The following is a 26043-nucleotide window of genomic DNA, read 5'->3' on the forward strand; positions in this document are numbered from 1 at the left end:
AAACTTTGATTTTGATTTGTGGATGTATTTTAATTCAGAATTGCATTGGGGGCACAGCCTATCCTATGGATTATGCACAGTGCTCGACTTGGACTGAAATACACGGAGTTTACAAAATACCTGCTCTTTCCATGACATAGATAGACTGACCAGGTGAATCCAGGTAAAAGCTATGATCCTTTATTGATGTCACTTGTCAAATCCACTTCAATCAGTGTCGATGAAGGAGCGGAGACAGGTTAAAGAAGGATTTTTAAGCCTTGAGACAATTGAGCCATGGATTGTGTGCCATTCAGAGGGTGAATGGGCAAGACAAAATATTGAAGTGCCCTTGAACTGGGTATGGTAGTAGGTAGCAGTTGAACATTTGAAGTGCTGGTACTCAGCTCACCATCAAGCACTGATTGTGCAACTATGAAATTAGGTGTCAACCTACTCAGTGACACCCACAGAACACAACTATGTAGAGTTTACACAATTATTAGCGTCTACATAGTTGTGTTCTGTGGGTGTCACTGAGTAGGCTGATACCTCCATTTCATAGGTGCATAATCCATATTTTAGGCTGTACAGTGCAATATGAATGTCCAAAACACAATAGACTGACTGGGATTGTAATGGGTGCGTGCTGGTGGCAGGGAAGTCAGGCGCAGGAGAGTGAACTTGGTATAAACGGAGCAGTTTAATAAATGCTAAAAAAATAACTCAGAAAACCAATATATACAAAAATAATATAAAAGGGTACAAAACCCATCGCACACCAGACCATGACTTGCACAAAACATACAACAAACAATCACCAACAAAGACATGAGGGGAAACAGAGGGTTAAATACACAACATGTAATTGATGGGATTGAAACCAGGTGTGATGGAAGACAAGACAAAACCAATTGAAAATGAAAAATGGATCAGCGATGGCTAGAAGGTCGGTGACGTCGAGCTAAGATGCTAATATTTGGGTAAACTCTACATAGCTGTGTTCTGGGTGTCACTGAGTAGGCTGATACCCCATTTCATGGGTGCATAATAGGTTAGGCTGTACAGTGCATACTGTAAGTATGCCCCCCAATGTTATTCTGAAGTCAAAAACATCCACAGTGCGGTTTCAACATATTTTTAAAATGTGGGGGTCAAAAGAACTAATAATTGTATTTTTGTTGAATTTATATAACAACATTTCAACCTTGCTTATCTTGTCAAATTGTTGCATGTTTAACAGTTTTAGTTTCAATGGGATACTTTTATTTTGAAGGCGAGTCGACGATTCCACTATTGTTGCTTACGCTAATGTTGGTCACAACACAAATGTGACGAAAATGTTGTCATACGTTGCACCGCCCACGCAATATGGCGCCTCCTGACTGGTCGGTAACCCTCATTGCAACTGCATCATTTTGCAGTGTGTTATGTTTATGTCTTCGTTTTAGGCGCACAGGACGTACCATTTGGAAAAGCTTTTTTGGTAAAATAATGGCACGCACAGAGAAACCCCTGTTTCGGATCGCGTAAGTTGGTTGAAGCGTCAGTATTTACGAATCAAATTGTATTTTTTCCCCCATTGTTGTTCCTCACTTCTTACAAAATGAAGCGATGCTTCTGTTAGCTAGCGAACTAGTTACATTGTTTGCAGGCAAAATAATGACAAATGTAACCCTGAAAATAACTGAAATAACACAGGCTATTACATTTTAGGTATACATTGTACACAAGAACCAAACTTGGTTACATGTACTACAAGAGGCAGATGAGGAAGGCACGCGAGCAGTACCCCACTGGACATTCCAGAGCACAGCCCATGGAATTAAACGGTTAGCTGTGGTTCCAACAGGCTACTCATGTTTAGTCACTTAATACTGTGAGCTGGCATAAAGATCAGTGCATGACTTACACGTCTCCCGTCACTCATCTATCTACAGGTATTAAAATCCTGCCCATTTCAGTACTGTCTGATAACTACAGCTACCTTGTCATTGACATGGCCTCGAGCGTTGCAGTGGTGGTCGACCCTGCGGACCCACAGACGGTTCAGGTGGGTGACGGGGTCATGGTTATGCCTTCTTTGTGGATATACTTTCTGACCGTTTTAATACTCTCTCTTGAAATAGTCGGGACGCTATGAAGACTGTCATGTAAACTTAACAAAGCATCGGGTGAGCTTGGCATTTCATAGGCCTATGCTACAGTGGATATTCAGTATGGATGAGCCTCTGAAAGGGCTTTTGCTGACTGTCATAATGCCTCATCTCATCTGTGGCACTTCCTCTTGGCCTCAATAAGATCCTCTTTGATTGGATGTAGCCGGCTCTGGTGCCAGTCTGGCCTCTGTCCCATACACATACAATGATTGCTCAGTCTGGAGTAGGCTACGCTGTGGTTTATGTTGTCCTAGATATATCCACAGCATGTTCCATATAAAAGTGCATGTTTCATATAACATTTTCGCCGAAATGACTTCAAACATGTTATATTATCTCTAGTTAATATATATAATAAAACAGCACTTTTCAGTTCCAGTCTGTGTTTTACCTCCATCTAGTGTAGCCTATATCTAGTGCTTTAAAGTGGTGGGTTTTAGCCACGGTCGTGATGTGAATGTTTCTACCCTGTCGATGATAATTGATGCCTCTGTCTGTAATCGTTTAGGCTGTCCTTGAGGAAGAAGGGGTGATGTTAGAAGCGATCCTCTGCACACATAAACACTGGTGAGGATCGAGAGTGTCATTACTTTTAATGCACAAATACTTGTAGATGGAGTATTAGATGGACTGGGTTGTAGGTGTCATGCGTATCAATGGACCCGTTCAATATTTTGTTGTTGACGCTACATTCAAATGTTATAGGTCACATTGCAATGCAATATTAAGTTGACATGTTCTGTGTTATTCATCTACGCACATTTTATAATGTGATATTAAGTAGCTGTTTTTTATTTTTTATTTTTTTTAATAGACATATTTTGTTTTATCCCTAGGGACCACAGTGGGGGTAACAAAGGACTTAAAAAACTGTACAGCTCATGTCGTGTTTATGGAAATGCAACTGATAACATTCCTGGCCTCACACAGTAAGTCTAGGCTCCAGCTGTTTAGTAAGTCACGATCCTATCTTTGACAGCTTTTCCGTTGTATTTGGAATTTCAGCCTTCATCTGACGTCATTATGTTCTAGTGAAAATTGTAGTCATGGCAACGTTATATGGGGAAATTGCATGTTATTTGCCCAATTCTGTGATTCAAAGTCATAGAGGAGGTTGGTATGCATCATTGAAGATATTGATCCAGAGGGCAAACATGCATTTCACTTGCTAAACAGAATGTCACCAGTAGTTCCCATGGCACTGTCCTTTAATTTGTCTACTATGGATTTGTGGAGAATTATCTCCTCAGTCTCAGATTACATCAAATCAGAAAAGGTCAAATGATTCACTGTGACATCACAGCTTCTCACTATTATTGGCTTGTATTTAGCATGTTAATCAGTTATTCATATATCATCAGTGCTTGACTTGGGATGGAAGAAGTACTGGAGCTGTCTTTTTCCATTATGCGAAAGAGATCTCTGATTAGTCTCTGTTAACCGTTCTTACACATTTTCCATGACTTCTCCATGTCTTTAAACCAAATTTTCACAACGATTATTATAGCCGACATGAAAAAGTAAGCATTATTGACACTGGAAAGCTACTGTGTCTGATCCCATGTAGACCTACCACCTCCTGCCGTTGTGCCCTTGATCAAGGCACTTATCCCCCCACATATAGAACTTCACTGTTAGTCGCAAGTGGTCAGCCCTCCATCTGGAGAGCGCCTGGGTGTGCAGGCTTGTCTTTTTCAACATTACAACCAAATACTGTTGTCTTTATAAAATTATTCCCTCATTTAACAAATCAGGGATCAAATGGATAAGGTAGGCTACAGCGAAGCAAGGTATCTAACTAGACATGCTTATGTAAACTCGGCGAAAAAAGAAACGTCCCTTTTTCAGGACCCTGTCCTTCAAAGATAATTCGTAAAAATCCACATAACTTCACAGATCTTCATTGTAAAGGGTTTAAACACTGTTTCCCATGCTTGTTCAATGAACCATAAACAATTAATGAACATGCATCTGTGGAACGGGCGTTAAGACACTAACAGCTTACAGACGGTAGACAATTAAGGTCACAGTTATGAAAACTTAGGACACTAAAGAGTCCTTTCTACTGACTCTGAAAAACATCAAAAGAAAGATGCCCAGGGTCCCTGCTCATTTGTGTGAACGTGCCTTAGGCATGCTGCAAGGAGGCATGAGGACTGCAGATGTGGCCAGGGCAATAAATTGCAATGTCTGTACTGTGAGACGCCTAAGACAATGCTACAGGGAGACAGGACGGACAACTGATCATTCTCGCAGTGGCAGACCACGTGTAACAACACCTACACAGGATCGGTACATCCGAACATCACACCTGCGGGACAGGTACAGGATGGCAACAACTGCCTGAGTTACACCAGGAACGCACAATCCCTCCATCAGTGCTCAGACTGCCCGCAATAGTCTGAGAGCCTGGACTGAGGGCTTGTAGGCCTGTTGTAAGGCAGGTCCTCACCAGACATCACTGGCAACATCGTCACCTATGGGCACAAACCCACCGTCGCTGGACTAGACAGGACTGGCAAAAAGTACTCTTTACTGACGAATCGCGGTTTTGTCTCACCAGGGGTGATGGTCGGATTCGTGTTTATCGTCGAAGGAATGAGCGTTACACCGAGGCCTGTACTCTGGAGCGGGATCGATTTGGAGGTGGAGGGTCCGTCGTGGTCTGGGGCGGTGTGTCACAGCATCATCGGACTGAGCTTGTTGTCATTGCAGGCAATCTCAACGCTGTGCGTTACAGAGAAGACATCCTCCTCCCTCATGTGGTACCCTTCCTGCAGGCTCATCCTGACATGACCCTCCAGCATGACAATGGCACCAGCCATACTGCTCGTTCTATGCGTGATTTCCAGCAAGACAGGAATGTCAGTGTTCTGCCATGGCCAGCGAAGAACCCAGATCTCAATCCCATTGAGCACGTCCGAGACCTGTTGGATCGGAGGGTGAGAGCTAGGGCCATTCCCCCCCAGAAATGTCCGGGAACTTGCAGGTGTCTTGGTGGAAGAGTGGGGTAACATCTCACAGCAAGAACTGGCAAATCTGGTGCAGTCCATGAGGAGGAGATGCACTGCAGTACTTAATGCAGCTGGTGGCCACACCAGATACTGACTGTTACTTTTGATTTTGACCCCCCCCCTTTGTTCAGGGACACATTATTCCATTTCTGTTAGTCACATGTCTGTGGAACTTGTTCAGTTTATGTCTCAGTTGTTGAATCTTGTTATGTTCATACAAATATTTACTCGTTAAGTTTGCTGAAAATACACGCGTTGACAGTGAGAGGACGTTTCTTTTTTTGCTGAGTTTTATAAGGCTAAAATATTCCTGTTTCGGGGAAGATCGATGCATAGCAAGTTATTTGTCAATTAGGCTATTTTTTGGGACTATTTATAACATTGCAATTACATGGCTACTGTTTAATAGAGGGGAATTCCAGCTTTTGAACGGTGCAGATTTATTTAGGCTACACAGTGCCGGTGGAAAGGCAACAACAAAGTGAATGCTTAGTTAGCTATAGTTAATGTGTAACAGTTATCTCGCTAGTTGTGTTTTGAATTGGTGATCTATTTACTCTGTCATTATTTTATACCTACTGCTGAAATGTCACGCTCTCCCTCCTTGGGCAACGGCCCACTCGCACTGGCACACGCAGCACCACAGACGTGCACTGAAAGGTCAATCCGATAATGGCTGATATGTCGTTTTTTTTATTTTTATTGATTGATCAAATTTAAGTGTGCTTTCATTAATTACATTAACAACAATTAGGAAACTAATTTCCATGACCTTACAAACCCTCATTTGACAACTTGAAACAGCGCGTCATGCCATACAGGCTGGCACGTTTTCAATCTGCGCAATCTTGAACAGCCTCCTGTCACTCTCTCAGATTCACAGACTAGCGGCAAATAAACTTCAACAAAGCGGAATGAGGAAACGAATTCCCAATCTCCATTGCTATTCAATGAAGATCCTGCCTTGATCAAACTTTTTTGCCTCTGTGTGTGTGAATCTGGGCCAGCGAAAGGCTACTTTGTTTTTATAGAGGAGTCAGTACGCAAATCCCCCAAAATTTGAAGTGCCAGTACAGTGTTCCGGACAGCTCCAGTCCAAGTCAAGCACTGTATATAATACATTGGGGGTATAGCACTGTGGCAGACTAGCGTCCTGTCCAGGGGATGTACTTGTACATCCAGCTGACTCGCGCTACAGAAACAGAAGACAGGCTCCTGCTCCTATAAGCCGTTCCAATTCACACAAACCAAGGCTTGTGCGAGGCGACTTATTTGCGCTTTGAAGCATCACACTGTTATCTGAGTGGTGTGAGCAGTGGTACGTGACTCGACTATGCACATCAACTGGCCAGGTGGGTCACATGAACTTATCTGATGACCACACGCACGAAGCCATTTGTCTTTTGCTTGGTTTCCAGCCCACTGACAGACAAAGATTCCATAGACGTGGGCCGTATGCACTTCAAGGCACTGTTCACACCTGGACACACAGTGGGTCATATGATCTACCTCCTGGATGGTCGTACCATAGGAGCCCCCTCCAGCCTGTTCTCAGGTGACCTGGTGTTCCTCTCTGGATGCGGTAAGTCCAGCTCCAAAATCAGCTCTGTGGTTAGTTATTTTGAAGCATTTAGCGAGCAATGTACACCTATTGAAAAGCAGGTTCACAGTTGTTCGGCTTCTGTAGCTGTAATGCACTATGTTTGCTTTGAGTTTCATCCACTGTGTCGTGCGTGTGTGTATATAACTTGGTAATTGCGGTAGATCATCTATGTCTGCAGGGAGGATGTTTGAAGGCAGTGCCTTAACAATGCTGTCATCACTAGACACGGTCGGCTCCTTAAGTGATGAAACCCTCTTATGGCCTGGTAGGGAAATGACCTCCTCCTTTATGTTTGCATTAAGTGCAAATGTATGCATTAGAATTACAAACAAAATATTTCAGCACCAGTCTTCTGTAAGAGTTGTATTGATGTCTGTGTTTCCGTGTGTACGGACTTGTATTTCCCAGGCCATGAGTATGCAGAGGATAACCTGATGTTTGCTGCTGAGGTGGAGCCCCACAACGCTGCCAGGGAAAACAAATATCAGTGGGTCCTACAACAGAGAGGTCAAAAGCTGTGTACGGTACGGGGAATAATCCATCCTCATTGTTATTCCTTACTGGCATCAAATCCCAAAGGTATTCACTATCCTGGGCTGTGTGGAAGAGAGGCTTGTCAGCGGCCCACAGGACAGTCTTTGTCAGAATGCCTTTGCACTCCCTCCTCTCTCTGAATGCTCCCATCTTTGGTGATACAACAGTCAGTGTATCGACTGTATCTATGCCGAACGTGTTAAACGGCGCGAATCAATTCTCATAACCTCATGTCTATGAAACTTTTATATGTAGGAGACTAAAAATAGCCCTACCATCAGTGATCCCATCCTCCTAGTGTCTTTGATGTTAGTGGATGCAGATTCCAACGGTGGAATGCATGCCAGACTAGAGGTGTGGGTGGGATTTTCATTTGGTCATGAGGAGTGGATTTGACTAATCTGAGCTGCTGGGATCAGGGTGTGGGTCTGATGCCTCTGCCCTCGGGGGAAGCTTTACTAACAAGCAGGGTGTCTGTTATGAAAATGTGGCGCCGAACATTTGACCGGCAGCATTTTAATTGACCGGACGTTTGAGAAATTTACCGGACCCGTATGCATTGGGTGCGTAACCTAATTAGGGCGTCCACTAACGGTGCTCAGAATGATAGAAATCGCATTTAGATTATGGTAGTTAAACATAACATGCAAGTTGAGAACGTAATGACGTGTGTCCTTACCGCGCACTTTGAAAATGTTAGAGTAACGGTCCACATCCTCAGCCAACAAGACGAGTAACGAACAGTCAAATCACTAGCCCATGTATGGACGGTGCGTGAGTTTCAAGTTTGGGGAAGCGCATTTTCACTATACAAATTCACCTTTATAATAAAGAATTCCATGCATCATTGTATTTGCCGACTTATGTGATGAGCAGATCGGATAGTCATAATTTTAGGCTAATAATATAACTAAATCACTGTTCGCAAAAAAAAGGCTGTTCAATGCATGGCTGAGCGTGTATAGCGGAGAGGTAACGTTTCTTCTTTGCACGGGAAAAACGCATGTCATGCAATTCTACTGCACTTTATATGATTGGAGACATTAGCAGAATCTTTTTCAATAGGACACATTCCAGGTTAGCCTACTCTGCTGACACTGACAAGCAGATCAATCAAAACGACGTTGTCCATATAATGGGCCTATGAGAAGGGGAGACACAAATAGAATATGACGTCTGTCTAAACTGGAGGAGGAAATTATTGTCCAAAAACAAACGTTTAAGTAGCACTGAGCCGACAATGATAAAGAGTGAATATGTGTAGTGCGCACTTACCGGCGATATGGCCGATGCTCTTCGCTGGTGCCAATAAGGTAGGCTATAGGCCTTCTGTTGTTCGGTCAGTTAAGTTGAGACTTTTGATAACAGATTAGTCTTTTTATTGTCTTCTCTTTACAGCAATAGTCATTTGCTTTACGAACAATGTTTTGCGTCAATTGAATTTAGAAGAATTGCGATATGCCTGGCTGGGCCTCATGACTCAACAATCATGTATTTGGTATTTGCCGGGCGCACTGCATAACTTGCGCTCTGCTTTCCTTCCAACTGTTAAATACAGGTTAAATAAAAAACTGTAGGCAATACATTTTAAAACAATCCACAACTTTTTTTGTTGTTGTAAGGCTAGGGGAAGCTAATGATCCTCTGTTGCCAAGTCATACTTTAGTAGGCTATTTTGAATGATTTTATTTATTTCTGTATAGACAGGAGTAGGCTAATTAGGCTATATCGTTTTGGCAATTTCATTCAATTTACGTAGGTTCATAGGTGGCGCGTTCATAAGGCTATGTCAATCTACTATCCCCCATAGTAGAAAAGTTTACCTGTTCTATCGGTCAGCTTTTCGAGAAAGAAATAGCCCAAACAACAGACTCTGGGACAGTTGTGGGACATAGATCCCAAATTCATAAAACCATTAGGTTTAGGCTACATAAAAAAACGTTAAGAAGCAAATCAAATCCAATTTTATTGGTCACATACACATGGTTAGCAGATGTTAATGTGAGTGTAGCGAAATGCTTGTGCTTCTAGTTCCGACCATGCAGTAATATCTAACAATTTCACAACAACTACCTTATACACACAAGTGTAAAGGAATCAATAAGAATATGTACATATAAATATATGGATGAGTGATGGCCGAACGGCATAGGCAAGATGCAGTAGATGTTATAGAGTACAGTATATACATATGAGATGAGTAATGTAGGGTATGTAAACATTTATATAAAGTGGCATTGTTTAAAGTAACTAGTGATACATTTATTACATCCAATTTTTAATTATTAAAGTGGCTAGAGTTGAGTCAGTATGTTGGCAACAGCCTCTCACTGTTAGTGATGGCTGTTTAACAGTCTGATGGCCTTGAGATAGAAGCTGTTTTTCAGTATCTCGGTCCCAGCTTTGATGTACCTGTACTGACCTCACCTTCTGGATGATAGCGGGGTGAACAGGCAGTGGCTCGTACGGTTGTTGTCCTTGGTGATCTTTTTGGCCTTCCTGTGACATCGGGTGGTGTAGGTGTTTTGGAGGGCAGGTAGTTTGCCCCCGGTGATGTGTTGTGCAGACCTCACTACCCTCTGGAGAGCCTTGCGGTTGTGGGCGGAGCAGTTGCCGTACCAGGCGGTGATACAGCCCGACAGGATGCTCTCGATTGTCCATCTGTAAAAGTTTTAGTGTTTTTGGTGACAAGCCAAATTTCTTCAGCCTCCTGAGTTTGAAGAGGCGTGTGGGTGGACCATTTCAGTTTGTCTGTGATGTGTACGCCGAGGAACTTAAAACTTTCCACCTTCTCCACTACTGTCCCGTCGATGTGGATAGGGGGGTGCTCCCTCTGCTGCTTCCTGAAGTCCACAATCATCTCCTTTGTTTTGTTGACTTTGAGTGTGAGGTTGTTTTCCTGACACCACACTCCGAGGGCCCTCACCTCCTCCCTGTAGGCCGTCTCGTCGTTGTTGGTAATCAAGCCTAGACACTGTAGTGTCGTCTGCAAACTTGATGATTGAGTTGGAGGTGTGCATGGCCACGTAGTCATGGGTGAACAGGGAGTACAGGAGAGGTCTGAGAACGCACCCTTGTGGGACCCCAGTGTTGAGGATCAGCGGGGTGGAGATGTTGTTTCCTACCTTCACCACCTGGGGGCGGCCCGTCAAAGTCCAGGACTCAGTTGCACAGGGCGGGGTCGAGACCCAGGGTCTCGAGCTTAATGATGAGTTTGGAGGGTACTATGGTGTTATGCTGAACTATAGTCGATGAACAGCATTCTTACATAGGTATTCCTCTTGTCCAGATGGGTTAGGGCAGTGTGATTGCGTCGTCTGTGGACCTATTGGGGCAGTAAGCAAATTGGAGTGGGTCTAGGGTGTCAAGTAGGGTGGAGGTGATATGATCCTTGACTAGTCTCTCAAAGCACTTCATGATGACGGAAGTGAGTGCTATGGGGCGATAGTTGTTTAGCTCATTTACCTTAACTTTCTTGGGAACAGGAACAATGGTGGCCCTCTTGAAGCATGTGGGAACAGTGGACTGGGATAAGGATTGATTGAATATGTCCGTAAACACACCAGCCAGCTGGTCTGCGCATGCTCTGAGGGTGCGGCTAGGGATGCCGTTTGGGCCGGCAGCCTTGCGAGGGTTAACACGTTTAAATGTTTTTCTCACGTTGGCTGCGGTGAAGGAGTCCGCAGGTTTTGGTAGCGGGCCGTGTCGGTGGCACTGTATTGTCCTGAAAGCGAGCGAAGAAGAAGTTTAGTTTGTCTGGGAGCAAGACAATGAATCTGGTGTAAGATCAGAATGTTTAGCCTAAAATGTTGCTAAACTATTATTTATTAACATTATTAGCGCAGCAAGGCAGTAGGCTATGGGCAAATGTGCATTTGGTTACCGGACAATGAAAGAAAGGTGAGAACATGAGAGAAGTAAGCTACTGGTTTCAATAGTTTATGGAAGTCTTTATAGAATAATTGCCTCCACGGATATGGTCAGATTTTGCCAAGGCTCCTGGGAAGCAAGGTCAAACATGCCTCATAGTATGAAGTAAAATGTTCAGGTTTCAAACAATTAAGTAGCTATATGTTTTCAAAATGGATACTGCCTCCAGCTCATTGCAAAGTGTTGTGACACGCTTTAATTACCAGTTGAGAAATAAAATTAGTAGCTCTCTTTAATTGTGGCCCAAAAACTATTTTTAACACACAATTGCATTTAGAATGGTTGTGGAATGATTGGGTTTATAAAATCGCTGTTTGACAGATTTTCCATTCAAAAGCTCTGTGTCTGTATGCTGTGCTCGTGTGATAGATGAGATGCATAACAAATATTTTAATTCCACTAAAATATGCACATTTACAAGTCACCCCCCAGGCAGAAACCTATTGTGACTACCAGCTAGTGTAAAGGATGTCACGCTGCTTGCTTAGCGAGTACCGCTTCCTCCTGATTCGGCTCACAGTGAGGCTCGAACCCAGGACCTCTGCCTTGCCAGCACACGTGGCCACCCTCCTGAAGCGTCTTACCAATCGGGCCAGGCGTAAAGCTAGCTATCCTCTACCGCAAGTGGTGAACCTTCAGGCTGAGGAGTACGTTTTCCACATTCCCATGTGCTACACGAGCATACCTCTCTGTCTTTACATACAGTACATGCAGATCATTTCTATCAAACCATTAATTGAAGAAACATTTCAGACCTCTACTTGGAAAAGCTAAGGCAAAAATGTTGAATTGAGAGAATTACTATTACTCTTTGTTCTTCATACATTGTTTACATAATCATGTGGTTTCAGAGTCCCTCCACCATTGGAGAGGAAAAGGAGTACAACCCATTCCTGCGCATCCACTCCTCTGAGCTGCACCAGGCTTTGGGCCTCCAGCAGGACCAGGATGAGGACTGGACACTGTTCCGGGCTCGGGTCTTGGAGGAGCTGCGAAGGCGCAAGGATATTTACAAGGGCAGATAGCGATGAGAATAAATGTCAACAAAATGCCTTAAGGTGAATTAAGCCAATAGGGAACTCTATATTGATGTAATGTGAGGTTCAAAACAAATACAGGCAGATGGGTTTTTTTTTTTTTAAGAATGCCATGTTCCATTCCATTCCATGTTGGTTGTTCTTTACCTTCCAGCTCTAATATTGCAGGTGACAAATATGAAACCTACTGCTTGAAATATGCACACAGAAAAGTTTTTAGTTCAGGACACTAGTTGTAGTATCTCACTGTAAAGTTGATCTTGTGTGTGTGTGATTCTAAAAGTTGACATGGTCAACAAATGTATTACTGTAATGCAGCAGTCTTTTCAAACAATTGTACCATTTCTGGTACTCAAACTAGACTCAGTGTCTAAAAGACTTGTTTGCACGTTCATGATATTTGTTGTCAGATTTCATTAATATTGAGCTATAAAGATCAAGGTATAGGTACTGTTAGTTAGCTGCTATTATAGGTTTGTTTTTTATTTGACACGTGGTGTAATGGGGGTAAACAGATTTAATATTAGAAAACCTGCATTACATTTTTTACGGTTAAATGACAAACTTCAGGCAGGTACATGCGTGTTAACTCACTTTTACTGGACCATATTGATACCACTTCAGTCAATGGGCACATGTTTCTATCTTGTATTTTGGCTGAATTCATACTGTATCTCCACATTGTATATGCTGTGATAAAATTATTAAGAATTGTTGCCATTATGATTTTTTTTCAAATGACTGTAGATTAAGTTATTATTGTTATGTGCAGAAATGAATTAAAGAAACCCTCTAGTTTATAATAATTACAATATTCTTTATAGGTGACTGCTGACTTCTGAAAAGTTAAATATTTTTTTATAACTACTTTTCTTGGACATGTTACTTAACAAGTTAGATATCCTTTATATTGCATTGAAGGAGACAATTACAAGTCATCATCAATAATAAGTTTGATATTTGGTAGAAGATTGAGAGTACTGGTTATTTGATGAAAATGAATTGGATTTTATTGCAATAAAGATTTTCAAATCAAAGTTTATTTGTCACGTGCCGAATACAACAGTGAAATGCTTACTTACCAATATTGCAAAAAAGGTGTTAGGTGAACAATAGGTAACTAAAGAAATAAAAACAGTAAAAGACAGGCTATATACAGTACAGTAGCGAGGCTATAAAAGTAGCAAGGCTAAGTACAGACACTGGTTAGTCAGGCTGATTGAGGTAGTATGTACATGTAGATATGATGAACAGAGAGTAGCAGTAGCGTAAAAGAGGGGTTGGCGGGTGGTGGGTGGCGGGACACAACGCAGGTAGCCCGGTTAGCCAATGTACGGGAGCACTGGTTGGTCGGCCCAATTGAGGTAGTATGTACATGAATGTATAGTTAAAGTGACTATGCATATATGATAAACAGAGAGTAGCAGCAGCGTAAAAAGAGGGGTTGGGGGGGGGCACACAATGCAAATAGTCTGGGTAGCCATTTCATTACCTGTTCAGGAGTCTTATGGCTTGGGGGTAAAAACTGTTGAGAAGCCTTTTTGTCCTAGACTTGGCACTCCGGTACCGCTTGCCATGCGGTAGTAGAGAGAACAGTATGACTGGGGTGGCTGGGGTCTTTGACAATTTTTAGGGCCTTCCTCTGACACTGCCTGGTGTAGAGGTCCTGGATGGCAGGCAGCTTAGCCCCAGTGATGTACTGGGCCGTACGCACTACCCTCTGTAGTGCCTTGCGGTCAGAGGCCGAGCAATTGCCGTACCAGGCAGTGATGCAACCAGTCAGGATGCTCTCGATGTTGCAGCTGTAGAACCTTTTGAGGATCTCAGGACCCATGCCAAATATTTTTAGTTTCCTGAGGGGGAATAGGCTTTGTTGTGCCCGCTTCACAACTGTCTTGGTATGTTTGGACCATTCTAGTTTGTTGTTGATGTGGACACCAAGGAACTTGAAGCTCTCAACCTGCTCCACTACAGCCCCGTTGATGAGCACGCACCCCTGTGGAGCTCCAGTGTTGAGGATCAGTGTGGCAGATGTGTTGCTACCTACCCTCACCACCTGGGGGCGGCCCATCAGGAAGTCCAGGATCCAGTTGCAGAGGGAGGTGTTTAGTCCCAGGATCCTTAGCTTAGTGATAAGCTTTGAGGGTACTATGGTGTTGAACGCTGAGCTGTAGTCAATGAATAGCATTCTCACAAAAGTGTTCCTTTTGTCCAGGTGGGAAAGGGCAGTGTAGAGTGCAATAGAGATTGCATCATCTGTGGATCTGTTTGGGCGGTATGCAAATTGGAGTGGGTCTAGGGTTTCTGGGATAATGGTGTTGATGTGAGCCATATATGTCCAATATACCACGGCTAAGGGCTGTTCTTAGGGCATAGCCCGAAGCCGTGGTATATTGGACATATACCACCAAGAACAACCCTTAGCTGTGGTATATTGGACATACCACAAACCCCTGAGGTGCCTTATTGCTATTATAAACTGGTTATCAATGTAATTAGAAAAGTAAAAAGTATGTTTTTGTCATTCCTGTGGTACACGTCTGATATACCATGGCTTTCAACCAATCAGCATTCAGGGCTCAAACCACCAAGTTTATAATTGTAAATAAATCCTGTTTGTGCATTTGCATAACTACAGATAAATCCGACAGGAGAGTTTGAGTGATAAAAGTTGGACAGAGGATCTCAAAATCTCTGTGCAAGCAACACTTGGAAGAATATAAAAAAATGAATGTGAGGCAATTTTTTGGCAAGTGCCATATACAGCTTTTTTGGCATGTGCCATATACAGCTCTGGAAAAATCTGCCTGACTCCAGCCTTGCTGAAGCACCCCCAGATCATCACCAATCCTCCACCAAATTTCACAGTGAGTGCGAGACCTGGAGAGGCCTACAAGCCACAGTGTCTTGCACCCACTGAAATTTGGTGGAGGATCGGTGATGATCTGGGGGTGCTTCAGCAAGGCTGGAATCGGACAGATTTGTCTTTGTGAAGGACGCATGAATCAAGCCACGTACAAGGTTGTCCTGGAAGAAAACTTGCTTCCTTCTGCTCTGACAATGTTCCTCAACTCCAAGGATTGGTTTTTCCAGCAGGACAATGCTCCATGCCACACAGCCAGGTCAATCAAGGTGTGAATGGAGGACCACCAGATCAAGACCCTGTCATGGCCAGCCCAATCTCCCGACCTGAACCCCATTGAAAACCTCTGGAATGTGATCAAGAGGAAGATGGATGGTCACAAGCCATCAAACAAAGCCGAGCTGCTTGGATTTTTGTGCCAGGAGTGGTATAAAGTCACCCAACATAATGTGAAAGACTGGTGGAGAACATGCCAAGACGCATGAAAGCTGTGATTGAAAATCAGGGTTATTCCACCAAATATTGATTTCTGGAGAACTAAAACATTAGTATTGGTTTGTTTAAAAATGAATATTAACTTATTTTCTTTGTGTTATTTGAGGTCTGACAACACTGCATCATTTTTGTTACTTTGACCAGATGTCATTTTCTGCAAATACATGCTCTAAATGACAATATTTGTATTAGGAATTTGGGAGAAATGTTGTCAGTAGTTTATAGAAACAAAAATGTTCATTTTACCCAAACACATACCTATAAATAGTAAAACCAGAGAAACTGATAATTTTGCAGTGGTCTCTATATTTTTTCCAGAGCTGTAAATATACAGTACCAGTCAAAGTTTGGACACACCTACTTATTCAAGGGTTTTTCTATATTTTGACTATTTTCTACATTGTAGAATAACAGTTTAGACATCAAAACTATGAAATAACACATTTGGAATCATGTTGTAACCAGAAAAGATCAAATCAAAAATATATGATGACAGCTTTGCACACTTTTGTCATTCTCTCAGCCAGCTTCATGAGGTAGTCACCTGGAATGCATTTCAATTAACAGGTGTGCCTTGTTAAAAGTTAATTTGTGGAATTTCTTTCCTTCTTAATGCGTTTGAGCCAATCAGTTTTGTTGTGAGAAGGTAGGGGTGATATACAGAAGATAGCCCTATTTGGTAAAAGACCAAATCCATATTATGGCAAGAACAGCTCAAATAAGCAAAGAGAAACGACAGTCCATTACTTTAAGGTGGGTAAAATTTTAAGAATGTTGAAACATTCTTCAAGTGCAGTCGCAAAAATCAAACGCTATGATGAAACTGGCTCTCATGAGGACCGCCACAGGAAAGGAAGACCCAGAGTTACCTCTGCTGTAGAGGATAAGTTCATTAGAGTTACCAGCCTCATAAATTGCAGCCAAAATAAATGCTTCAGAGTTCATTGTAACAGACACATCTCAACATCAACTGTTCAGAGGAGACTTTGCAGTAATTCATGGTCGACCTTCTGCAAAGAAACCACTACTAAAGGACACCAGTAAGAAGAAGTTACTTGCTTGGGCCAAGAAACACGAGCAATGACATTAGACCGGTGGAACTCTGTCCTTTGGTCTGTTGAGACCAAATGTGAGGTTTTTGGTTCCAACCTATGTGTCTTTGTGAGACGCAGAGTAGGTGAACTGATGATCTCCGCATCTGTGGTTCCCCCCGTGAAGCATGGAGGAGGAGGTGTGATGGTGCTTTGCTGGTGACATTGTCTGTGATTTATTTACAATTCAAGGTACACTTAACCATTATGGCTACCACAGAATTCTGCAGCGTTACGCCATCCCATCTGGTTTGCACTTAGTGGGACTATCATTTGTTTTTCACCAGGACAATGACCCAAAACACCTCCAGGCTGTGTAAGGGCTATTCGACCAAGAAGGATAATGATGGAGTGCTGCATCAGATGACCTGGCCTCCACAATCACTCGACCTCAACCCAATTGAGATGGTTTGGGATGAGTTGGACTGCAGAGTGAAGGAAAAGCAGCCAACAAATGCTCAGCATATGTGGGAACTCCTTCAAGAATGTTGGAAAAGCGTCCCCCATGAAGCTGGTTGAGAGAAGGCCAAGAGTGTGCAAAGCTGTCATCAAGGCAAAGGGTGGCTACTTTGAAAAATCTAAAATATAACATATATTTTGATTTGTTTAACACTTTTTTGGTTAATACATGATTCCATGTGTTATTTCATAGTTTTGATGTCTTCACTATTATTCTACAATGTAGAAAATAGTAAAAAAAGAAAAACCTTTCTTTTTTTTATTTTATAGAAATGCCATGGCCGCTGCAGTGTAATTTAGAAGTAGCCCAAAAACCCACCACCTGTGACCAATATATTTTCACTAGCATTGTTTTCAAAGGAACACAATTTGGAGGGAAAACGTGAACATGGATGTATTACGCAGCGGGTTAGAATAAATAACGTAGCAGTTTAGGATAATTAGGCTAAGGTTAGAAAAAGGGTTAGGGTTACCTAAAATGTTCTGTTAACATGCTACGAAAAGTCACTTCCGGTCGTAGCTATACTCTATCTAGTCACAACCCATTCATCCCGTTTAATTCACGCCACTGTGGCAAATATTTTTTATAACTAATGCAAGATAGAGCAGCACCTGTCGTTTTGAATAGTAGCAAATGACTCACAGTGGGCAGAACAAGCAAGGAGGTGGGCAGAGCCAAGCAGAAGCTAGGGAGAACCAATGGGCTCGTTCTAGCAATTATTTGCAAATTTCCATTAGGGAATACCGGCTCTTTGAAGTGCTCGTGTGCAATAACTCAATTCGTCCATGTACTCCTGAACAACACCATTTTGGGAAACTTTGACGAAGGGTAAAGTCTACAAAAACGCATTCCTCTCTGTTTGTTGCAGGTATGGAGATCAAAAGTTTCATGGTTAGAAAATTAGCAGAATGTCGGCCAAAATCCATCCCTCTCCATCTTCTCCCACTGCAGGGCACTGGGCTTCCTCTCATCACCATATTTGGTAGGAAGTGGAAACGACAACCGGATGCTTCACATTTATACATCCGTTGAAATATCTGGCTTATTGTTCTATGATTGAGGTATAAGATTCTCTTTCTGACCCACAAAATAACTCAAATTCCCATAATCCTCAGGTTTACGTGGTGACGTGTTGAGCATAACAAACAACTCAGGAAGAGCATATTTGATCCAGGTTAGACAGCTACCTACACATTCAAAATGCTGAAGGCTGTGATTCTCATTGGAGGCCCGCAGAAAGGTACGTGTTAAATAAATCACTATTTTACAAATGCCTACGTGTTTATTCTCCAGTACTGCTATATAGCCATGTATCTTGCTAACGTTAGCTAGCTATCCTTGCTCTAAAGGGCTAGCTAACTAGTTGATGGCTAGCTAGTTGTAATGAATGACGTGGAGTGATCATGGAAACCCCCAGGTGCAGTTTGCATATCTAAACATTCTAGCAATAAGCATTTTGTCGAAAAAGCAAGCAAACAAACAAACGATTGCATGGGCTGACAGCTTACCATCAAGATAGTTGATAGCCTGGCATAAACATTCAGTACCAGTACTTGCATTGGCATTCATTGAACGAGTTGTGTGCGTTCATCTCCTTAGAATATAATAGGTTGGAGTGCTTTTTACTACATCAGAATCTAGAATGGAATAATTCGTTTGTACTTTTTCTAAGGTAACTTCTGAAAATGTTATGTGATCAACTGAGCAGGTGACTTTCATTGTCATACAGGGACACGGTTTCGACCGTTGTCATTTGAGGTCCCAAAACCCTTGTTTCCAGTTGCTGGTGTGCCCATGCTACAGCATCACATTGAAGCATGTGCCAAGGTCGGTTAGCACTGATCAAATTATCAATTTCTACATCTTCATTGGTAGAAAGAAACATGTTTTTAATTTTCCCCATAGGTGCCAAATATGAAGGAGATTTTGCTTATTGGCTTTTACCAGCCAAATGAAGAACTTACAAGATTCATTTGTAGCGCACAGCAGGAATTCAAAATCTCAATCAGGTAAACAAGAGGATCTTACAGAAATGTCATAAAACTAACATGAAACAAGTTCAGAATGGATGGATCATTGATAAACTTGTTGAACCTCTGTAGGTATTTGCAGGAGTATGCTGCTTTGGGCACAGGGGGTGGAATCTACCACTTCAGAGATCAGATTCTATCTGGTGGCCCAGAGGCATTTTTCATCATGAATGCTGACGTGTGCTCTGAGTTTCCTCTACCAGAGATGCTCAACTTCCAGAAAGAACACGGAGAGCCGAGCAGTTTCGTCATCCTGGGGACAACTGTGAGGAGACATCCATGATTTCTAAGGCTATGACCAATACAGGGAAAGTTGGCCAATGAACTGTTGGGAGTATGTTTGATGGGGACATGGGGGTATAATTCCTTTGACTTTCATTATTACATTTTTTTTTCTTTGTTTTGCAGGCAAACAGAAAGCAGTCCATGAACTATGGCTGTATTGTGGAAAACCAGCAAACAAATGAGGTGATGATGCAGCACATTTTAGTCATGGGCAATTCCACAGTAACAGAATTTGCGCTGAGACTCAAATCTTTCACTTTATGTATGCCAAACAAAAACCATTGATTTCAAAGTTTAACAACCCATACAACTCTATGCACAAGGACTACTTTTAACAATTTACACTGAACATTTTGCAGATGCAAAGTTAGGTAACGGAGTTTCTGTAAAATCTCCATGTATTCTGAAACTCTGTGCTCCTAATTTAGATTCAACAAAGTCTGCATAAAGAATGGGGTGTCAGCTATGACATGACACATTGACTTTGAAAAAAATCTATTTTGTTATTGAACTACAGTAAGTGAAGTGGATTTACACCCGTTAACGGAATTCTATCATGGGTCCTTGATCTTTACTACACAGAAATGCATAATTAAGGATATGAACGTCATTCTCTTCATGGTAAAGAGGTACACAAAGGTTTAAATATGCAATATCTCCTTAGCATATTTGGGTATTATTCAACACACTGGTTATTATTTTAATGAGCTCTGCCTCCAAACCGGCCAAATCTGAACCAATTATAGACATCTGTTTCACAAGTTTGGACATCAAAGTACAACACAGAATTCAGTGCAGTTCAGTAAAATATACACTGATGTACAAAATATTAGGAACATTAGACTGACCGGGTGAAAGCTATGATCCCTTATTGATGTTACTTGTTAAATACACTTCAATAAGTGTAGATGAGGGGGAGAAGACATGTTGAAGAAGGATTTTTAAGCCTTGAGACGATTGTGTAAGGGTGAATGGGCAAGACAAAAGATTAAGTGCCTTTGAACGGTGTATGGTAGTAGGTGCCAGGCGCATCGTTTTGTGTGTGTCAAGAACTGCAACGCTGCTGGGTTTTTCACGCTCAACAGTTTCCTGTGTGTATCAAGAATGGTCCACCACCCAAAGGACATCCAGCCAACTTGACACAACTGTGGGAAGCATTAGAGTTAACATGAGCCAGCATCCCTGTTGAACGCTTTCGACAACTTGTAAAGTCCATGCCCCGATGAATTGAAGCTGTTCTGAGGGCAAGCAGGGGTGCAACTCAATATTAGGAGGGTGTTCCTATGTTTTGTACACTGTAGTTCAGTAGAGTACTTTAAAATACAGTAGTGTACTCAACTCTAGTGTGCTCTACTGTGTATTGTACTGAACTCTATTATACTTTTCTTTACTGTACTGTGCTGTCCCAACTTGTGAACCCAACTGGTCTGTGACTACTATGATTTCCCATTGTAGCCAATTCAATTGCAGAAATTCTGTTACCCATTTATTTTTATTTATATAAACACTACCGTTCAAAAGTTTGGGGTCACTTATACATTTCCTTGTTTTTTTTTGTCCATTAAAATAACAAAAAATTGATCAGAAATACAGTGTAGACATTGTTAATGTTGTAAATGACTATTGTAGCTGGAAACTGCTTTTAAAACATTTTTTTTAATGGAATATATACAAAGGTGTACAGAGGCCCATAATAAGCAACCATCACTCCTGTGTTCCAATGGCACGTTGTGTTAAACTTGGATTAGCTATCATTTTAAAAGGCTAATTGATCATTAGAAAACCCTTTTGCAATTATGTTAGCACAGCTGAAAACTGTTGTTCTGATTAAAGAAGCAATAAAACTGGCCTTCAGACCAGTTGAGTATCTGGAGCATCAGCATTTGTGGGTTCGATTACAGGCTCGAAATGGCCAGTAACAAAATAACTTTCTCCTGAAACTCGTCAGTCTATTCTTGTTCTGAGAAATGAAGGCTATTCTATGCGAGAAAATGCCAAGAAACGGAAGATTTCGTACTACTCCCTTCACAGAACAGCGCAATCTGGCTCTAAACAGAATAGAAAGAGTGGGAGGCCCCGATGCACAATTGAGCAAGAGGACAAGTACATTTGTTTCTCAAACTAGACACTGACACCTCACAAGTCCTCAACTGGCAGCTTCATTAAATAGTACCTGCAAAACATCAGTCTCAATGTCAACAGTGAAGAGTCGACTCCGGGATGCTGGCCTTCTAGGCAGAGTTGCAAAGAAAAAGCTATATCTCAGACTGGCCAATAAATAGAAAAGATGGGCAAAAGAACACAGACAGAGGAACTCTGCCTAGAAGGCCAGCATCCCGGAAGTCGCCTCTTCACTGTTGACGTTGAGACTGGTGTTTTGCGGGTACTATTTAATGAAGCTGCCAGTTGATGACTTGTGAAGCATCTGTTTCTCAAACTAGACACTAATGTACTTGTCCTCTTGCTCTCTCCAGCAATTCCATTACCGATTTGGTAACGGAATTGAGTTAATCACATGAGTCATAAACAAAATTGATATCATTAAACACTAACTAATTGATAGGTCTACCTTCTGTGAACTTTCATTATTAGGAAGAGAAATGTGAAAATAATATCTTAATGTGTGTTTTTGGTAATTAAGGCAATGTTTCATTAAGGCAATGTTTCTTAAACTTACAGAAGGCAGAACAAATTCCCAAACTAAATGTGTTGATATTCATTGACAGGGGTCTTTACTTCAACATGATTGTGTTTTGATGTATTTCTAATACCGTAAGACTTTTTCTGCTAGATGTTTTCTATGACCCCTTATCCATCTGTTTGACCTAAAATCAAAGCCTTTGCTTATTTGTAATTTTTAGGATGGAAAAATGCCTGCCTCTATTTTTTTCTAAAATAGACCTTTCATTTGACATGCTCCTATGAACTTTACATTGACATTTTAGTCATTTAGCAGACACGCTTATCCAGAACAATTAGGGTTAAGTGCCTTTCTCCAGGGCACATCGACAGATTTTTCATCTAGTTGGCTTGGGGATTCCAACCGGCAACCTTTTGGTTACTGGCCCAATGCCCTTAACTGCTAGATTACTTGCCATCCACTTCATGTTGGTGCTTTTACATGCTTTTCTACAAACATTTGACAGTTCTTACTTGATTCAGACAGTAATCTCCTGCTCTTATTTCAGGTTTTACATTATGTGGAGAAGCCTAGCACTTTTGTTAGTGACATCATCAACTGTGGAATATACCTGTTTACCCCGGAGATATTCCAACACATTGGGGCAGTCTTTCAGAAGAACCAGCAGGACATGCTGTTGTAAGTGGGAGGAATCCCTCGGGGACCCTATCGTGGGAGCATAGAGATCCTATAAAGATCTTAGGATTTCTATGCGTGGGTGTGGTGCATGTGCATTTGATCAATTCCTATCCTTGGTTGTCCTCATGTCTTTTTTTTCCTTTCCCCTTTCCCGCCATCATTCCGTTTCCCATCACCAGATATCCATATGAGGGGTAAGTCGGTACAGCTAGGCTGCACGGTGTGGTTGTAGAGCTGGGCATTAGTAAAATACGTCACACAAAAAAAATGTATCTAGAAAGTGTGTTTCTTCATGGAGTCAATACCAGCGCATTGGGTGATACAGTAGATCATTCTTAAAGCTGCAATATAGCACTTTTTGGGCGACCTGACAATTCACAGAATTGTGAGTTATAGATCTGTCATTCTCATGGAAAGCAAGTCTAAGAAGCGGTAGATGTTCTATGTGCACTTTCTATGCCTCCTGTGCTTAAGTGTTTTGTACACCAGCTTCAAACAGCTGAAAATATTTTTGGTTATTGAAAAGATATTTCACAGCGGTTTAGATGTACAATGATTATACTATACATTGGTTGTTTTGTCAAACTTTCCACACACCGCACATCCTCATCACTTTTCAATATTGAAGTTGGCACACAGATTTATAAAATCGGTTATTAATCACATGTACAATCATTTCAATACCATTTGGACACATTCAAAGGGGTTGTGATATTTGTATATTAATATTGTCTTAGAGTATGTGTACCATTACTCAAGTCAACCATGTTGCCTCTGATTCTTCTTCTGTCAAATAAATGTTCCTGTCACAATCCATTTTAATACTACTCTGCTTGTCAACTTAACACTCTCCATGTATCCTTAAGCACTGGGTGAATCCTCTACTCACTTTTGTTTACAGCCCTTCAAACTGTCTTGTTGCCTTTCAAAATTCAATCAGAAATAGTTGTGATCTACCTTTTGGTAAACACTTTTTACTACAGAATAGTCTCATACATTGATCTCTTCCTCAGAGATGAGCAGACCAATGGCAACGGCTGGCATCGGGCTGAGGCCATCCGGTTAGAACAGGACATTTTCACAGCCCTGGCTGGGCAGGGCAAGCTCTACGTCTACAAAACACCCGCCTTCTGGAGCCAGATCAAATCTGCAGGGTGAGTAAGTCGTCTCCATCTCGTCCAGTCGTCTCCATGTCGGAGTAGCGTACTGTCATAAATCGGCTTCGTCTCTTTTGTTAACAGGTCTGCAATATACGCCAGTCGGTTGTACCTTAACCAGTACCATAAAGTACATCCTGAAAGACTGGTTACAACTGAGGATGGAGGGCCTCGAATAAGTGGTAAGCTAATCCAGTACTTGCCGTTTTTGTTAGCTTTCCAGTTTCTGGTTTGTTTACACACCAGTGATTTGGTTTTGTTGTGTCCCAGGAAATGTTTACATTCACCCAACAGCCAATATTGACCCTACTGCGGTGGTAAGTGCTTCTTCTTGCTATTACTACTTACTTATACAGCACAAGACACAACAAAATCATATTCCTAATGTTTTTCTATAGTTGGGTCCCAACGTCTCCATAGGCACAGGAGTGACCATCGGGGCTGGGGTGCGCGTGAGAGAGTCAATCATCCTCCACGGGGCTACCCTACAGGCAAGCAGTTACCAGTGGCAAATGTCATTGTTTAAATTTGCCAGTTCCCCAGGCGAAAAATAAATTCTGAAATGGCTCTTCCCTTGATAAATATAAAAATGTGAGCTATGATCATGTCCGTGTTTTAAAGTACGATTGATAATTGAGTGGCTAATTCCATTGTCATATGGTTCTTTTAGGATCACAGTTGTGTGTTGAACTGTATAGTGGGGTGGGACAGCACTATTGGCAAGTGGGCCAGAGTTGAAGGAACTCCCAGTGACCCAAATCCAAATGACCCCTATGCAAAAATAGACAGTGAAACACTCTTCAGAGATGGAAAACTCACACCATCAATCACCATTCTTGGTAAGTTGCAAATACTTTCACATTTAACACTGAGTTGAGCTGTGCTGGCTTGGTTACGCATATACCATAGTTTCTGAAACCGTGCAGGAAAGACTATAGAGCTAGCACAGTCCAAAAAAGGTATTGAATATGTTTTAGTTAAAAAAATGTGAAATAATTGTATAAAAGTTAAACTACATACATCACCTGCCCAGACCCACTAGCCCCCACTCATCACTTTCTGCCACATGACCTCAAACTGCACCATTTTGTTTCTCTGTCGTTCACGCTTTTTCAATTTTTAGTGTGAACGACAGGATTGGCTGATTTCCAGTTGACAATGTTTTAATATTGCCCTTTTTGTCCCTCAGGTTGTAATGTGACTATCCCATCTGAGGTGATCATACTCAACGCAATTGTTCTGCCACACAAAGACCTCAACAGGAGCTTCAAAAACCAAATTATACTGTAGTTCATTTGCTGCCAAACTAATTAAGGATTGTAGCTTGAAGAAGAATGTCACTGCCTCTGGGTTATTGTATATAAGATGACACTGGGTGTTTTGGAAAGATTGTGTAGGTTTTAGCCTTTATGAATTAAAGAATGTTATGAGATGGCTTGGAGGATGATAGTGAGTTGGTTAGATTACCTCGACATGAATGTCGTCAGAGCTATGGATGCAACCATGTTGAGGCTAGACAGTGTTTAAACATCGGCGTAAAACCAGCTTTTATTATTTTGGGTTCTGATGGGGTATGCCAGTTGAACTAAGCACATGCGGTATGTATAAGTTAATCTTCAAGAATCAAAGTGGGTGTGTGCACACAATTAAGTCAAATGGATGTAGCAATTAAGGATTCTAGTTTCACATCCCTATGATTAGCTCTGGATTCACTACCATAAGGGAAATTAAAACAATGGTTATTTTGGCATAGGGTTTGCTAGCATTACTTACCATTTGGTGCTAGCCTAGTTATTGAAATGTCATCTTGAAAAAAAAGTCTGCAGCTGATTTAGTCAGATTGCAAAATGAAAGGAGTTGGTTAGCTGTGAGGGGTAATTTGGGGGCCTTTTTACATGTGCTTTGATTAAAACATGACCATTAACTGCAAGCGTTAAATTTCTTTCAGAAAAGAATGTGACTGTCATGTTTATTTTGGTTAAAGGGGCAATAACAAAGCGGCAACCCTGCCTGTTTTGGTAAATAGCTGAGGGACAGGGCTGTTGAACTGTACCACTTCAAATTCATAGCCAGCGCTAGGGATGCAA

General features: G+C 41.8%; 2 protein-coding genes across 3 annotated transcripts; both read left to right on the forward strand.

Moving 5' to 3' along the window:
• The first annotated feature begins 1329 nt into the window (after window positions 1–1329).
• Window positions 1330–12554, forward strand: pnkd (PNKD metallo-beta-lactamase domain containing). The gene is made up of 9 exons (XM_014173050.3): window positions 1330–1508; window positions 1696–1811; window positions 1920–2032; window positions 2647–2705; window positions 2975–3067; window positions 6571–6734; window positions 6934–7020; window positions 7164–7279; window positions 12071–12554. Exons 1-9 carry the CDS (start codon window positions 1351–1353, stop codon window positions 12242–12244), a joined length of 1080 nt encoding a protein of 359 aa, XP_014028525.1. The 5' UTR covers window positions 1330–1350; the 3' UTR covers window positions 12245–12554.
• A 5652-nt stretch (window positions 12555–18206) lies between these two features.
• On the forward strand, window positions 18207–25886 carry gmpaa (Mannose-1-phosphate guanyltransferase alpha-A). 2 transcript variants are annotated; one of them, XM_014172936.3, is made up of 13 exons: window positions 18207–18405; window positions 18895–18992; window positions 19071–19174; window positions 19268–19460; window positions 19604–19663; window positions 22669–22799; window positions 22979–22993; window positions 23813–23953; window positions 24041–24138; window positions 24227–24273; window positions 24355–24447; window positions 24627–24795; window positions 25146–25886. In XM_014172936.3, exons 1-13 carry the CDS (start codon window positions 18366–18368, stop codon window positions 25244–25246), a joined length of 1290 nt encoding a protein of 429 aa, XP_014028411.1. In that variant the 5' UTR covers window positions 18207–18365; the 3' UTR covers window positions 25247–25886.
• Window positions 25887–26043: the final 157 nt, after the last annotated feature.

This window comes from Salmo salar, chromosome 25, assembly GCF_965601325.2.
Source record: "Salmo salar chromosome 25, fSalSal1, whole genome shotgun sequence".
Taxonomy (NCBI): Eukaryota; Metazoa; Chordata; class Actinopteri; order Salmoniformes; family Salmonidae; genus Salmo; species Salmo salar.

What these genes read in the sequence shown, in the direction of transcription:
- pnkd (XM_014173050.3), top strand. Translation starts at nt 1,351, where the DNA reads ATGGCGCCTCCTGACTGGTCGGTAACCCTCATTGCAACTGCATCATTT. An exon ending in GGTGTTCCTCTCTGGATGCG is followed by an intron (nt 6,735 to 6,933) that starts GTAAGTCCAGCT and finishes CTATGTCTGCAG; the next exon opens with GGAGGATGTTTGAAGGCAGT. An exon ending in TGAAACCCTCTTATGGCCTG is followed by an intron (nt 7,021 to 7,163) that starts GTAGGGAAATGA and finishes TGTATTTCCCAG; the next exon opens with GCCATGAGTATGCAGAGGAT.
- gmpaa (XM_014172936.3), top strand. Translation starts at nt 18,366, where the DNA reads ATGCTGAAGGCTGTGATTCTCATTGGAGGCCCGCAGAAAG. An exon ending in CATTGGAGGCCCGCAGAAAG is followed by an intron (nt 18,406 to 18,894) that starts GTACGTGTTAAA and finishes ATTGTCATACAG; the next exon opens with GGACACGGTTTCGACCGTTG. An exon ending in ACATTGAAGCATGTGCCAAG is followed by an intron (nt 18,993 to 19,070) that starts GTCGGTTAGCAC and finishes TTTTCCCCATAG; the next exon opens with GTGCCAAATATGAAGGAGAT.